We start from the raw sequence: 17,010 nt of genomic DNA on the forward strand, positions 1-17,010 counted from the left end.
ATCCACTCACTATGTGCCCGTGCATCCACTCACTATGTGCCCGTGCATCCACTCACTCTGCCCCCTCTGCATCCTCGCTCTGCCCCCTCCTTCACTCTATTGCCCCTCCATTGCTGTTTCCTATCACCATTCCCCTCTGTTTCTTTACTCACCATACCTGACCTTCTTTCTTTTATTTCTTCTGTCTTTTCTTCACCATTCCAGGACCCAGCATCCTCTCCTACATATATATATATATATATATATATATATATATATATATATATATTTACACACATATATATACACACATATATCTATATATCATCTATATAGGATATTGTAATGATATGACATATATACAATATGACATAGCTGCCTTTGTAATAACTGAGGTTATATGCACAGCTGAGGTTAGGCTTTAGCAGCCTGTGGCTCTCCAGCTGTTATGGAACTACAAGTCCCAGCCTAACATGCCAAGCAGAGCTCCACACCAGCTAGAGAGGGATCCATAGACAGCCTATGGCTTGGTAGCTTCAACAGTTACTATAGAAACGACAGACACTGTAAGCGGACAAGGCCAATCACAGAGCGGGACCGATTAGCCAATCGGAAGACTTGTTACATTGCACCAGGAAGTAGTGTGCACATGGGACACATGGGGAGAGATCTAGTGCTGGCAAGGTTGCCCTCAGATTATGTTCATGTTTATATTATTGGGATTACTTCACCTTATATGCAAGTTAACTGCAAATCCTTGAGCTAAAGAAAAACAAGTTAATGGTAATGTATTTGTTTATATTATCTGATGCATGTGAAGATGAAGAGATGTTCTGTCTCAATATATATATTTTCTATGTGCCCATGGCGTTATATACATATTGATTCACTTTCTTTTAGCATAAATCATTGGAGATTTCAATATTTATTTTGAAGAGAATATGCAGATGCATTTCTTGCTGCATTTATAAGGTAAGATTTGATATTTTGTGTTTATGCAGCTATATTACCCTGACACGCATGTATAATAGTAAATTAATAGGTTTTTGTGAAATGTTGAGTTCTCATTTTGTGGTATTTATTAGTATTGAAAGGGTTATTATATCTTTTCAATAATTAAGTACACACAAATCATCAAGGGGTACAGACAAGAAGGATATTGATGATACATTACCATCTAATACAGTGTTTCCCAGACCTGGTCCTCAGGATCCCCTAACAGTGCAGGTTTTCCAAGTGACAAGTGAAGTAATTGCCACCACTTGTGGATCTGGTATAATGTGTCAGTCGGTAATCAATACACCCGTGCTCCAGCAAGGAAACATGGAAATCATGCACTGTGGGGGGTATCTAACCTATCTGGAGTCCCAGGGGTTCTGCTCCATGCAGCTGTTTTTTGTAATGCTCCTCTGGTTCTTTTCACAGCCCTGGCCAAATTCAGAAAAGAAGGACCAATCACAGGCAGCAATCACAATTTTGTGCCTTCACTGTTGTTTTAAAGTGGCGAACGAAATTCATTTGTGTTTGTAGAACCAGCAGAGCCCCTGGAATAACAGCTGCATGGAGCAGCCCCCAGGGCGCTGGCTAGGGTAAGGAGAAGGTTCGTAAAGTGTAAACTTCATCAAACTAAGCTATGTGTTAAGAAGACAGTTGAGAAACCCTGCCATACATTATTATACTGTTGGGGGTCGTCATCGTACACTCTTTTTGTCTTTTAAATGTTTGTGAAACATTTGCTAAGGCGAGGATGCACACCTCTCTATATCCCTTATAAACACATTACACTGTGGCGTCAGTACCTGTTGTATTCATTATTAGGTCATTGATGTCCGCATGTCCCCGCTGTTGAACTGTGTGGCCTGATCCAAAGTTTTTACTTTGGAAATGATGAAATTAAATTGATTAAAATTAAAAAAATATGGTGGCAGGATATACTAAGCATCGTTTAAAGGACACCAGGGGGTAAATGTATCAATATGCGGGTTCTTCAACACCCGCGTGTTCAGCCTCTTCCGCGATTAAATTTCAAGCGGCGCTGCATTGTAAAGGGTTAACTTCCCTTTACAATGCAGCGCCGCTTGAAATTTAATCGCGGAAGAGGCTGAACACGCGGGTGTTGAAGAACCCGCATATTGATACATTTACCCCCAGGTCCAACTGAATTTTGTGTTTAGTTCTTATTATAATATAACAATTTAAAGAGAATCTTTTATATGTGGGACTACTAGTGTGTGTGTGTGTGTGTGTGTGTGTGTGTGTGTATATATATCTAATATATAGAAGCCTAGTGGCGTGTGTTTGTGTGTGTGTGGAAAAAACTATTTTCTCAGAAAGGGCTCATCCAATTGACCTGAAATTTGGTATACTGACATTATTTGACAAAAAAATTAGAATAGTGAAGTCAGTTAACTTCCATCATCCCCCCCTTCCCCCCGTGGGAGGGGTAGTAAAGGCTAAATTTACGAGTTGAGGGCTCAAACTCTTGACTCCTTCCGGAATGCCAAGGCACAGATTAAGATTGAAAGTTGGAAGCATTATTATGCTATTGAGAAATCTGAATGTTAAGAGAGGGCTGTGCAATGGCACTCGATTAGTAGTGACAGCACTGAAAACGAATGTGATACAAGCAGAAGTTTTGACTGGCTCTGCTGAAGGAGGGAAGGTGATGATACCTCGGATTGACTTATGTCCATCCGAAACAGGACTGCAGTTTAAGCTAAGACGGCGGCAGTTCCCTTTGAAGGCGGCATTTGCTATGACCATTAACAAGTCACAGGGTCAAACACTTGACCGTGTGGGTATTTATTTACCAGAGCCTGTCTTTGGTCATGGACAATTGTATGTCGCATTTTCACGAGTACGGAGAAGCAGTGATGTGAAAGTGCAGGTTATGAATACTGCCCTTCAAGGAAGACTGATTGAGCACAGCGATAAGGTGTTTAGCAGAAACGTTGTGTATCGAGAGGTTTTAGAACAGTAAGACGATGGAGATTAAGGATGTGGTGGTGACATGTGGACAAAACCACGTTAAAAAAGGCGCTTACGTTGGGAACTAACGCTCTTCCCCTGAGGAGGCCTGGCCTAGCCCCAAATGCATGACAAGAACCTTTTTAAGACCTTAAGTAGCTTGATTTGACTAGAATGCATGAGTATCATGCACGGGTTAACTTGTAATATATATATATAAAATTTACACACACCCCATATATAATATGTACATTTGCACTGTGCATATGTTTAATAAGTAAAACAGAACAGTGCTGTAAAGTGGTGTGTTCAGTATGCTCTAGTTGCCAAACTCTGCTTCCAAGTCAAGCTGCTTCCTGCTCTCTACTCTCTCAGGCCACCTTCTTGCTCAGGTAACAGGCCTGATGCCTCACCAGGGCTCTTCGGACAGGTAATCTTAATGTCACCCAGAAGCCGCACAGATCCTCCTATCTTGTGAGAACTGGTGAGGCAGCAGAGCTGTATTGTCTGTAAGATGCTGTCCAGTAGGGTGCAAAGCACAGTATGCAGCTCGACTTAGAAGACAAAATGAGCAACTGACCCTGCTATTGTACATACACTCTCCTAGGTGGCAAGGGACACATAGGAACGCTTTTCCGATTTGATTTCTACAATTACAAAATTTCCTTTTTCTTTTTTTTTTTTTCTCTTCCTTTAGATTTAGGAACATAAAGTGTGAATCATGGCTCTGAAAATGCTGATTTACACTACCAGTCATTGTGTGAATCACCTGAAAGGTGTTGTAAGCCTAGATGTAAGGAGCGTACTATGTGGTCGGTTCTACACACAGTCTACACAGCTTCTAAACCGGAAAGAAAAGGCCTCTAGAGAGAACGAAAGCCTGCTGAGAAATCTTCAGATCATGGGGGTCGATATTATAAAGACCAGAAAACGTGAGTCCTTTGTTCTCAGAAGGGCGATCACATACGAGCGCACTCTCCAAGAATTTCTGCTGGAAAAAGGAGCTGGCATGCAGACGGTTGCAAGCGTCATTTCCAGGTACCCACGTGCGATAAGTCACAACTACGACGCTCTGTGCGATTTGTGGAACGTTTGGAAAAGTGTTTTGAATACAGACTCTGCTGTCCTCAATGTTGTCAGCCGATCGCCGGAGTCCTTTTTCCGAACGTCCAATATTGACAACCTAAAGAACAACATTTGTTTTTTCCAGTCTCTTGGTTTCCCCCCGAAGATTCTAAGTCAGTTGATGGCCAAGGCTCCTCGAACGTTCTCCAACAGTGTCCAGCTCAACCAACAGAAAGTGTTATTTTTGCAAGAACTCTGCGAAAGTTTGGGAGGTACGAACCATCAGGAGTTTGTTCAGCAGATGATCACACAAAATATTTATATTTTAACCAGAAGTACACGGCGCATCAAATCCAACATCGAGGCTATTCAGACCCTCATGAAGTTGGATAATAAAGCACTTCTGCTATGGATCCAAGGCGATGGTGCTCACATTCTGAGTCTCAGCTACACCTATTTTGAAAATAACTATAAAGGTGCACAGGAAAATCTGCAAGCCTTGGGTTTTTCAGAAGATGAGATATCTCGCTATATTTACATTTTTCCCAAAGTCCTTCTGATGACACCAAAAACCTTTGCCAGCAAGGTTAATCTGCTTTTGCAATGTGGCATAGAATCTAGGGAAATCCTTAACACCCCTAATATTCTAGGCATGAGGGTGAACCGCGTAGAAAGTAAAATTAAGGACCTATTAAGATACGGTTATGACTTTAAGTCTTCTGGACTTGGCGTTTTGAATCTGTGCCCTTCAAAATACACATCTAAGTTGGAGAAGTTGAGCAGTTCTGTATCCCTAGATAAGACTGATGAAGAACAGTAATGTCTACTTTTGTACCACAATTAAGCAGGAACTAGCTTGAGAAGACATCTGCTGTTTATTTTTGGAATTTAGTGAAATTTTTATACTGCTTTAAACCTGGGCGTTCGTAAAGGGGTTTTAAAACCTTCAGATGATTTTAAGCCATGCCTGGACAAATGTGTCTGAAGGCTTGAAGACTAGCCAAAAGTTTGGAGCCAGCATTTTGTTTTATGGGGGGAAAAAAAAATGTGCGGTACACAGTTTGTGTCTTTAGGAGTTCTAGGTTATGATTCTAAATATATTGTACCGTTTACCCAGCGTGTCCGACGTTAGATTGTCACTAGTTCTGCACAGCTTGCAGCATCATTATATCATTGCCTTCCCATACCAGCTCCGTTTGATACCTGTGTCCGAACATTATGTCAGCTTCCTTATACCTGTGCCACTGCATAATAACCACCCCTTCCCCTTACCAGCCATTGCCCCTACCGTACCAGTGCCTCTATATAACAGCCTGTGGGACTACAGTACACAGTCATCAGTGCCCCAACATGCCTGTGTACTCACGTATACCAGTGCCCCTAGAGTATGCCTGGAACATTGCTCTCGCATGCTCGGCTGCTCCGCCAGACAGTAGTGGCATCAGTGAATCCACATACCATCTAGTGCCCACGTACTAGTTAGGGCATCTATAGTATGCCAGCTAATGTCCCCACCAGCCAGCGCCGCCACAAACTAGTCATTGCCTATATGGTAAGCTAAAAGGCTGCAGTTAAGATGCACAAATAAAGATAAAAGATTCAAAAATGCATCACTGAAGACATTTGAATAATGTTGCGATCAGAATCGAGTCCTGTTTCTCCGATCCACACTTGACTACCTTGATAGAAACCTAGAAATTGCTCCATCTAAAATAGAAACTCCATGTATTATCTGTACATATTTTAAACATTTGTAACTGCTGCTGGTGTTTCCCCCCAATCTGGAAGATTAAAGCAGATCCCACATCACACATTACAAATATGTTTTTTTTTTCTTTTCTTTAAATAGCAAATTACGTAGTTTTTAAATATGCTTCATTTTTTTTTTTCTTACCTATCCTTCTACAAATCATGATTTCCTTTTCAAAATCTCTCTGGAGAGAACACAAGTATGTCTGTGTCTGGCAGCCTGTCATGTGATGGCAGGGGAAGGAAGGGGGAGGGTGTCACAGTGCAGACAGAGCTTGAGAGGAGTTCCAAAGCCTCTCTGCTCATTACAGCACTTGCCCATGTGTCTGTGGTTGCCATGGTAGTCACATGATACTGTGTAAACTTAGCATAATGATAAATCATTAATAGCAATCTGAAGAAACAAACTAAGGAAAAATAGTAATTACAAAGATTCTTCTAGCCTGCTACAGTGGTTTAATTTTTTTCATGAGATTGTTGCTTTCAAAAGGAAAACAGTGTTATTTCTGCTCCATTGAGATATAACTTTTTCTTTATGACATATAGAGCAGGAGAAAGACATCCCAAAATCCATTCTGTGGCTTCTTCCCTGTACGGGTATACCACGTATGTGCTTTACCTGCTGTTGGAGCCTATTAAACATACATGTACTTTTACCTGCTCATTCCATTTAGTTTGTTACACAGCGAATTCACAGAAAAACTGAAATACAATAATAAAACAAAAAATATTCCAATGCCTCCTGTCGATCATCCAGGATATGTCTACATTTTTATACAGTGTTTATTTTGCTCAGTATTGTAATGTTTTGCAAGAATAAAAGTGACTGTCTTAAGATATCTACTGTTCATATTTCCTGTCCCCACCTCACACTGTCTCCTCATTCCAACCTACCTCACCACTGGTAGCTGCACACAGATTCCATCTCTACCTTCTGTCTAAAGAATAGTTATAAAGTGTCATAAAGGTGCATTTCAATAGTGGATGTTATTCAAGTAACATGCAATACAAATGAAAATATTTTTTTAATAATATATTTGGTTTTGTGTTCTATGAAAGAGGAAACTATTGGCATGTACCAGTGTTTCTGTTTTTTTTAATAAGTGATGAGAAGTGCAGCTAACGGTTAATTCCATTATTTCTGTATATGATTTAAAACTAATATGTTGGTGCTGCTGATGGAGACGGTTATAAGCACAACAGCATTTCAAGAATCGGACATCATTCTTTTAAATGCTGGGATGCAGGCTTAAATGTTTTGATCAAAATATGAACTAATACCTCATGTTTTCATTTTGCTAGACACACACAGATATGCAGTGTAAAGGATAAGCGCTGACAACTGTCTTTTTATTTTGTATACTTATATGGGCATTTATATTGCCACACAGCTGGTACCATATACAGTGTAGGATATGCCGAACGCGAGCTTATTGTCAAGCAGCTGGTACCATATATAATATGGGATATACCAAGCACGGGCTTAGTTTTTTTTCTCTGATCATTCTTTTAAACCCCTGTATTTAGCAGTTCCAAGCCCCCGCAATATTAATATAAAATGAAAAAAGGCAGACTTATAACATAAATATGTGTGATAAATTCTGAAGCATTGTTTTATGTATAGAACGGGTTGTGAAGGACAGTGGGTGCGACACAACAACAATACTGCATTGGATCTTGTGTTTTAGGGTGTCCTTATGTTTAGGGGTGATTGGATGTAAAAGAAAATGTCTTTCATGCAGTTTACTCTCAGGGTCCGTGCCTGGTAAATGAGGGATATATAGTCTATATCACAGTGGTGCTATAAAGAGTGTACACCCTTTACAATTTTCTGTATTTGTGCATAAATGAGACTTCAGATCTATCTAATAAATCAGTAACACAGAATAGTTTTACTTTTTCATTCATTTATTGATCAAAATGAATTGATCAGACTGCACATTGGCTTGGAGGAATTTTGGCCCATTCCTCTTATTAAACTGCTTCCACTCATTGATGTTGGTGAGCTCTCTTGCATGAACTTCCCACTTCAGGTCCTGCCACAATATTTCCATTGGATTAAGGTCTGGACTTTAGCTTCCCAAAATACAAAATTTATTCTACTTCAACTATGTTTTTACACACTGACTTGTGTGTTTAAGGTGGTTGACTTACTACAAGATGTTACTACATCTTCTGTTGAACCTGTTTTTACTTTTTAATAGTTTCTCAAATAGAACTGGAAAAGGGGAGCACTTTTTTTAATGCCTAAAACAAATTCAGACAGTTTCACATACTTGGGAAACCTCTTCTTGGACAATAATAATGGCTTTTGTGTGGTGGGACTTGGGGTAAGGCTTGGGGGTATATTTACTACTTGAAAAAGTTGAGATTTTGCCTAGAGCAACCAATCGGATTCTAGCTGTCATTTTTTTTAGAATGTACTAAATAAATAACTATAATCTGGTTGCTACAGGCAACATCTCCACTTTTTCAAACCCACAGTTTAGTAAATATCATAATCGGCTATTTATATAGCGCCACTAATTCCGCAGCGCTGTACAGAGAAATATACCCCTTAGACTCGTTAAGGCCGCATTCTGCTAGTGAAAGGTGCAAAATTTCTCACCCAGCTATACTGAATGAGGTGAATTTCGCTTAACTGTTTTACAAACTTTGCTTATTTCAACTTTGTGGTTGTTATAGACAGTTTTATAAGAGCATCCTGTATATACGCAGTTTTTATTTGTTATAGGGTTCTGTTTGTTTTATATATGAACAGATTCTCTACCGTTCTAGAATACTAAAGTTCGGAGAAGGTCGTAGGTCATAAATCAGAATATCCTTTTAAAGGCTAATTGTTTTTAGTGGAACCACACTGGCACATTTTTTTTTATTATAAATTTTTTGCAGTTGAAATCCATTTAAATGGCAATATATCACAGTACTTTGCAGTGCCAAATACAAACACGTGTGTCTTTTGGCATTTGCCGTTCATTGAGTGAATACTGCCTTTGTATAAATGATCTGTGGCTTCCAGCTAAGACCCAGTGAGACAGAACATAGGATTCTGGCTGCAGAAGACATTTGCTTTAATTCACAAGCAATACAGATGACTATAATATACCCCCCAAGATATCATGTTATCTGTCAAGCTCTGTATTACACAAATGACACTGACAACCTTGGCTCTTTAATTGTTGTGGAACTACAGAGGCTGAATATATTTACTCCAGTAATTCGTCACCTTAGGTTAGTGACAACCCCTTGGCTGGTCCCATAGTGGACTACCTTGGGCTGGGTCACCTGCTTCCCCCCCCCCCCTCTTTAAAATGTTCCCAATAAGCAGCTGAGTTGAATATTGCTTCCAAGGCTAAAATTTGACAACCCTCCCCAACGTGTGTGTGTGTGTGTGTGTGTTTGGGGGGGAGGGTCATATAAAAAGATGTAATAAAGTGGTTACTTATTCAACTATAAGGTTAGCATTCAAACAATGGAAAGCACTTTACTTCCAAGACAGTCTTCACATTGAGAAGACTGAGTCACAATGTCTTTGTCCACCAGAACGATTATTCGCCCTACACCTGCTCAAGTCTAATGGCAATAATTATAATCCCGTAATATCTTTAGACAGCAGATGGCAGTAAAACTCTAAATTTATCAAGCTGCAGGTTTGAAAAGTGGAGATGTTGCCTATAGCAACAATCGGATTATAGGTATTTAGTGCATTCCTAAAAAAATGACAGCTAGGGGGGTATTCAATTGTTAGCGAGATCCCCGGAAAACGAGCGCTCGAAAAATATTAGCGTTAATACGGTAATTACTTGCTGAATTTCATCTCGCAGTGAAATTCAGCGAGTAAACTACCGTATTAACGGTATTTACGCACATATTACCGTATTAATGGTAATATTTTTCGAGCGCTCGTTTTTCCGGGGATCTTGCTAACAATTGAATACCCCCCCTAGAATCTGATTGGTTGCTACAGGCAACATTTCTAGCAACATTTCCACTTTTTCAAACCCGCAACTGGAAAAATTTACCCCTAAGGGCCTGATTGTTTAAGGAAAGTTAAGCGAAAGTAAGCAAGCAAGGCAAAACCATGTTGCATTGGAGGAAGAGGTAAATTTAAAATGTGTTGGCAGATTTAAAGTTGAGGTAAGGCATGTCCTAGATCAACTTTAAATATCAGTGTACAAATAAGCAATGTGTGCGCTACATGAAAAAACAGCCAGTATTTTCCTTGTGTGCAAAATAAACTCATTTGCACCCCTTGCATTGTAACATGGTTTTGTTTAGAAAACTTTTTGCTTAACTTTCCTCAATGAATCAGGCCCAATGTTTTTTTTCAGGCACTGTTGCTCAGAGATTGAAAAATTTTTGTGCAATTTACCAAAAAGTCACAGGGCCACAGCATAACTGCGCATTCCCACAAAGAGAACTGACGTATATGAGCCAGTGTAGTCCGGCACTTGTGCCTCCATAGAACACACGCAAATGCAGCACAGGCAGACCTGCAGAAACGTACCTGTTTGGAGACATATCTTTTGCACCTGCTAGAGGGCACAAATACACCCTGAATGTGCTTTTTGCCCATATTGTGACCAACCTTTATTAAAGGTGGTAATTTTGTGTATATTTCATTACTCAGTGTGCCCGAGTAATATAATGTATGCACTTTACCAACTAGGTCCTGGTAAATGTTTAGGGTGAGAGCTGTGCATTTCTAGGCATACTACAAGCAATGTAAGATAAACACTATACATCATCATCATCACCATTTATTTATATAGCGCCACTAATTCTGCAGCGCTGTACAGAGAACTCATTCACATCAGTCCCTGCCCCATTGGGGCTTACAGTCTAAATTCCCTAACATACACACACACACACACACACACACACACACACACACACACACACAATTTGTTAGCAGCCAATTAACCTACCAGTATGTTTTTGGAGTGTGGGAGGAAACCGGAGCACCCGGAGGAAACCCACGCAAACACGGGGAGAACATACAAACTCCACACAGATAAGACCATGGTCGGGAATTGAACTCATGACCCCAGTGCTGTAAGGCAGAAGTGCTAACCAGTTAGCCGCCATGCTGCCCCATTAGATATATAGATATATTTTTTAAATAAACGTTTTTTCTATTTTTATTTCTTTTTAGCAAGCTGGCTCACATATGTACAGAGGGACTCTGCACAGAGGGACTCCTCTTACCGCTTCCAGCTGCCCCCGTGACACTTTCTTGAGATATTTTCTATCGCTGCTATAGGCAACAATAGAAAATCTTCAATATAGAAGGATCTTGACAAATATTTACTTTTGGAAGATACCGGTCATTACCTCAAGCCTGTAGCTGCGTTGAGCTGTGAACTTGCAGCCATAGGAAGATGCCTATTCAGCCCTCTCCCCTCGGTCTGAATAAAGTGCTTCTATTCAGCCAGGAGAGCACTGAATCATCCTGAACTGCAATTTCAATATGTCTTTCAGCTTCAGGTAATGGGACCCCCCCTATTTCCTACACAAGGGTTGAGATAGAGGAATGATTGTCCAAAACACACATGCATTAAAAGCAAGCCCATGTATTTGTACAATATTTCATAATAATCTCTAACCTATTAATCTCTCCCGGTGGTATCTGCAGATACATCTGATGTATCTGTCACAACATGGAAACATGGGTATTTTTATACAAGGTCAGAGTCTAACCCGAGAGGAACTCAACAAACTCTTCATTAATCAGTTCAGTATTTTATTATTTGTTTTTCACCAACTGGCTACAAAGTGGCTACTGACAGTGCAGACATATGAAATGTGCGATAAAAGTATTTCTGGAAGAGCATTAAAGTCAGAACGTTCCGAGGCCAGTAACTGTAGGAAGGGAGACCGAGTGCGGTCAGACTGCAGTACAAGTAGTTACAGAACTTAGAATCGCCCTATTCTGGAACCTTATTAACCATCTTGGTGTATAATTTCATTTTCAGGGTATCTAGTGGAATTAGCTGATTCAATGAACTTCATCAAACTATAAAGTCTGCTTTAGCTGTTGACTGTTTTCATTCAAGCACTTAAGAAAACACAGAACAGCCTCTAAAATTATTCTTCATACAATTAAAATAATCATACATTTAGTCATATTGATATTTACTTTAGTCGTTTGCTGATTTTATATTTCTTAAATATATTTTATTTTGTTTTATAACTTTTTGCTAGTTTTATTTTCTTCTATTTTTCTGTGGTCACAGGGCACCTTTTTAGTATGAGAATGTGTTATATCTTTATAAAGCTCAATTGAACGGGAATTAGAGTATAGCCTTATACAGCGTGTGTATTGCGGTGTCTTATTTTTTATTTTCTGATGCTAAAGTGTCCTATATTATGAGACCAGTAACGTAAAGTCTTCAGCACTAGGGGCCTGATTCATGAAGGATCTTAACTGAAGAAACTTCTTATTTCAGTCTCCTGGACAAAACCATGTTACAATGCAAGGGGTGCAAATTAGTTTTCTTTTTTGCACATAAGTTAAATACTGACTGTTTTTTGATGTAGCACACAAATATCAACTTTAAATTTCAGTGTACAAATAAGCTATCAAGTATTTGTGTGCTACATGAAAAAACAGTCAGTATTTAACTAATGTGCAAAACAGAATGCTAATTTGCACTCCTTGCATTGTAACATGGTTTTGTCCAGGAGACTTAAATAAGAAGTTTCTTAAGTTAAGATCTTTAATGAATCAGGCCCTAGGTAACAAGGAGGACAAATCAGCAAGGAGGCATCTCTATCCAATCATGGACTGATCGCACAGACTGTGTGAAAGCACTGTGCCAATCTGTGACCTCAGAGTCACTAGGGGGAGGGCCAGAGAGGTAGAGAGAGAGATAGTAATGGAAAAGAAAAATACAAAGCACACCGCTACTCCGAGCTTGTGAATAACCGCAGAAGTTTCCTTGCAGCACAAGAGCGAGAACCTTATCCAGAATCAGGAGAGGAAGGAGGTTCAGCTGAGATTGATGATTAAGGAAAGTCATGAATGCCAGCAGCTGACTCTTTTATCATTTCTTCTGTTTCATCTTCCATGTTTCCTTCTGCTGTTTCTCCTCGTTCCAACTGTACCACACCAGCGGTAGCTGCACAGTAATGCCATTCGCCACAAGCTGCTTTATCATTGGCGGCTGATAATGTTCCTGCCTGACAGTAGCCACTCGCATTTTCCCCACTAGCTACAATTGTTATTCTTCTACCTTATGTATCAAGGGTTCCCCACACCCAGGACCTTATTTAGCAATCAGGCCACGCTTTTAGCTCCCCCACGCCTTCCACGTCAGGCTAATACATGGTAGGTAAAAACAAACTGTCGTGAACATAGAGAGCTTAGTTATTTATAAGGGATAAATCATAACTGCAGTGTAAATGGGTTATATCAAATGAATCCATGGATCAATTGAGTGGTTAAAGCTGGCTTTGCACATTCCAGTCTGAAAAGATAAGTTTGTCACCTGTGACAGTTTCAAATGGCTCCTACTGTGAGACAGCCTGGCTTGGGAGGGAGTTTTGGACACTTAAATAGACTGTGTGGGGCCGATCATAGCTGGAGATCCTGGTAGGCAGCATGTGAAAGCCTATACAGGTATATAGAAATATGACCTTCAAAGGAAAATGTTGTCATAGTTCATATTTTGGGAAATCTGGGTGTTACTCCATACTGAGGAGCAGAAATCACACCAGGGTTGTGAATGACAGGTACGGGTGTTATCCGTGAACAGCTAAAATCACATATCTGTGGGAAAGGTATGTCACATTGTCATAATTCTATCATGTTTGGTATTTAAATGTGCGGGAGATTATGACCAGTTTATTGAAGGGGGAGTTATTTTTCTGGGATATATCTGTGAAGAATTACCCACAGGTCAAGACTTTGGGAATAATTGTGAGCAAAGTATAGTGACGCCCAGGGGACATCCCTGCCCCCTTTTAGCATTAAACACTGTCCCTGTGAAGACCATCCCATTTAATTTTGCTTAAAAAAACCTGTGTTGGGAAGGGGTAAGGGTCAGCTTCTTGGGGGAATCAATATAATTGAAGGACTGTCCATCTTTTCTGCCAACCCCCAGTGCCAGTGGGACAGGGGTCCTATTGCCCATATTCAATAGGTGGTGGCAAACCTGAAGTGTCTGGGGGTGTGAGAGCGATGTGTTTGGGGGCGATTCCCTAGGTCTATAACCTGTGTGATAGGTAGAGAGAAACTGCGGGCTGAAATCATGTGTGTGACCTCATACAGCGAACACCCCAAAGTCACGGCAGCTGGGAGCGTGTTCACGACACAAACTTAATTTAATATCCGGCTTCCTTCACCCCCCTTCTCCAATGTTTATGTTCCCGTTTTCTAAACTCAGTTTTCGAGTCACGGACATCTTGGCACTCATTTCGTTTTCAGAACTGTACAGCAGATCGGAGGTTCTGAAGATTGGGTCTCATACTGTCAATGGGACGCATTGCGTGCATTCCTGTTGCACTTCCTGTCGCATTTCTAGGCACACTTTATCCAGTGTATGATAAAGCTTCAAGTGTACAAAGTGCCACATTTAGTTAAGAGAGTCCTAATGTCCCATCACTTTCATGATTTATTTAACCCCTAAATAATGCCAAACGGAGAAGTATTTTTACAGAGAAACAGAAAAGTTTAATACAATAAAAGCGGTGGCACTAAGGTGGATGCTTGCTCTGTAATGTGATGATCACACCTTTGTACAGTGCTCCTCTCCATACTTAGACACTTTTCTTGTGGTGGTGTCCGACAAGAGTAGTAGATCCCGGAGGGGAGGTCCAAAGGCCTAGGGTGTGATGACGCACTTCATGTCATTGAGGCCTGGCCTCCTCCTGCGCAATGATGCAAAGCGCGTTAGAAAACAGTTTGGGACGGGACCATGACCCTCGAGTGGAAAGACAGGATCCGGGAGGGGGGTTTACTCTCCCAGGAGTTTGTGACAATTCCCAAAATTTAAAGAGCCTCACAGACATTCCTGCAGAGTGGGCAACGTATGCCTCCTAGAGACTTATTAATTGGTGATACAATGTTAGAATCACATTAATCGCCCTGTTTGTGCATCCCAGGACTTGATTCACCTTTAGAGCTGCTGCCCGCCCTGTGTGTTGCTACTCACCTTTCTTTCAAATAGTATTTCTAATTCATGTTCTTTCTCCATTTTCCACATTAAATGTGTAAGTATCAAAGTTATTACCATGGTCTGGATGAGCAATCCTACACTTATCTACACCAATCTAATCTAGTGCTTTTATTTTCAAACCTGTAAATAATCTGACTGGCTCTTCTGGGAAAGGGGTGGATCTAAAGTAGTAGGAGGTCTGTCTGGCTCTCTGCACACCAAGACACTTCTAGTTTATTGAGTTGTCTTTTGAGAATGGTACATACATCTCAGGGCTGGCCAGATGGGCTCACAACTAAGCTGTTTGTGCTGTGCATCAAGTGCACTTTGAAAAACAGGTCCCTAGAGTACAAAGATCTCTACATTAATTTTAATGTGTTTACCAGAGATGAACTATTTGCCCCTAAGAAAATACTTTTGCAATGAAACTGCAGTTAAAATTCAAAATTTCCCCTTAATCCGTACTGACTTTTTCTTCAGCTTCCAACTCATATGAGAAATAAAATAGTGCTGGACTTGGTGTCTCCGGTGGGATTTGTCGCTGCTGCTTTGGATCTTTCCTGGCACAATTCTTTACTTTGTAAATGACCTACAGAGGTAATATGCTATGGCAGAGTGACAGGAAACTCAATGACACTGGGGCGCAATACTGCAATACTGAGCAGTATCATGGAGACCATACTAATATCATTGGCGTGGAGCTCATAACTCGGTAACTTCTGTGCAATGTACAGCTCTGTGGAAAGATGTAAATATGATTAGCTGGTGGTTCTATATTTGGATGTAGGCAACTAGGGAGATTGTAGGCAGGCAGAAAGGTTTATTTAGGAACAACAAAAAAATGATTCTCACAGTGCAAACCCCATTTGAACCTGTTTTTCAGTAAATTGTATGCTATGTTATTTTATAAATGTGGAAAATGCAGCATTTGTGGTGGTACACAATTTTTAATTTTCTAAAGGGAGAAGCTGGATGTATCCGGGGGGTTTCACAAATGTGCCCAGTTAAAGACCCACATGCAGGGATGGACTGGCCCACAGAGGTATTGGGGAGATCTCCAGTGGGCCCCAATTACTGGGTGCCCCTCCCTTACCATAGGTGGGCGGGGCTGCTATTCGGGGACCCCCAAACCTGTAAGTAAACTATATTTTTCATATATTTAGTTTTCTCTTTAAAAAAACATATATACTCAGCAAGTTATCAATAAAATCCCATCAAGGGTTGTCCTAAAAAAACCCGGTGCAAAATCTATTAAAAATATAGGGGAGGAGGGTTTGACAAGTCTATTCTTCCTCATAATATATAAATAATATGGGGAGGGGGGGGTGTTATATGACTATTCTGGCTCCCAGTCTTTAAAAAAATTGGTTTAACATAACTGGTGACAAATCTATAAAAAATATAGAGGATGTTGTTGACAAGACTATTCTAGCACCCAAGCTATGAAATAAAATTAGGGGTGGGGGGGTGTTGACATTATTTTTATGGTGCCCAGTCTGTTAAAAATATGGGGCTGGTTGGAAGAAATAGTTCTTTTTATTTTTATTGATATAATTTATGCTATTAATGTTGGGGCTGGTGTGTATGTGGGGGGAATAGATCTACATTTTAAATGGGAATGCTATTAATATACTGGTGGGGGAAAAATATGTCTAAATATTAAATGGGAATCCTACTAATTTATTGTAGGGGCTTGTGGGGTGAGGGAATATATTTACGTATTAAAAGTGGATTATTTTAATGTTGGGGCAGGTTTGGGGAAAGGAGGCTTATTTATTAAACGTAAACACAATTGAATTTTGAGGTGAAAGGGGCTTCATGATTAAAAGTAGGTGCTATTAATTTAATTTTGGACTGGTTGGGGTTAGGGAAGCCTAGTGTGTTTAGTCATTGTTCTGCTTGCCAGGAGGTCAATCTCTTTTTCAAATAGGACCCCAACATTCCAGGGTCTGGCAAAGCAGCAACTGACCTGAAGACACCCGCAGCAGCTGCAAGAACAGGTAGGTGAGCACAGCACAGGGTTGGGGAGGGTGGTCTAGTGCCTGTAGAGGGTGGAAGCGCCTACCCTCACCCAGATATGGAGGGCGAACAA

The 17,010-nt window shown here is 40.4% G+C and overlaps 1 protein-coding gene across 3 annotated transcripts; it reads left to right on the forward strand.

Annotated features, from left to right (window-relative positions):
* Positions 1 to 619: 619 nt before the first annotated feature.
* MTERF1 (mitochondrial transcription termination factor 1) lies at positions 620 to 6,582 on the forward strand. Of its 3 annotated transcripts, none has more exons than XR_012692731.1 (3): positions 620 to 762; positions 880 to 951; positions 1,405 to 1,619. XR_012692731.1 is itself a non-coding variant. In XM_075211841.1 (3 exons), exon 3 carries the CDS (start codon positions 3,668 to 3,670, stop codon positions 4,829 to 4,831), a length of 1,164 nt encoding a protein of 387 aa, XP_075067942.1. In that variant the 5' UTR covers positions 620 to 762; positions 880 to 951; positions 3,644 to 3,667; the 3' UTR covers positions 4,832 to 6,582. The 3 variants fall into 3 exon arrangements, 2 of the variants coding, with proteins under 2 accessions (XP_075067942.1, XP_075067943.1); XM_075211841.1 differs by lacking the exon at positions 1,405 to 1,619 and adding an exon at positions 3,644 to 6,582; XM_075211842.1 differs by lacking the exons at positions 880 to 951; positions 1,405 to 1,619 and adding an exon at positions 3,644 to 6,582.
* The last annotated feature ends 10,428 nt before the right edge of the window (positions 6,583 to 17,010 follow it).

Source organism: Mixophyes fleayi, chromosome 5, assembly GCF_038048845.1.
Source record: "Mixophyes fleayi isolate aMixFle1 chromosome 5, aMixFle1.hap1, whole genome shotgun sequence".
Lineage (NCBI taxonomy): Eukaryota > Metazoa > Chordata > Amphibia > Anura > Limnodynastidae > Mixophyes > Mixophyes fleayi.

Excerpts from the sequence above, each read along its gene's own strand:
- MTERF1 (XM_075211841.1), top strand. The coding sequence starts at position 3,668 with ATGGCTCTGAAAATGCTGATTTACACTACCAGTCATTGTGTGAATCAC.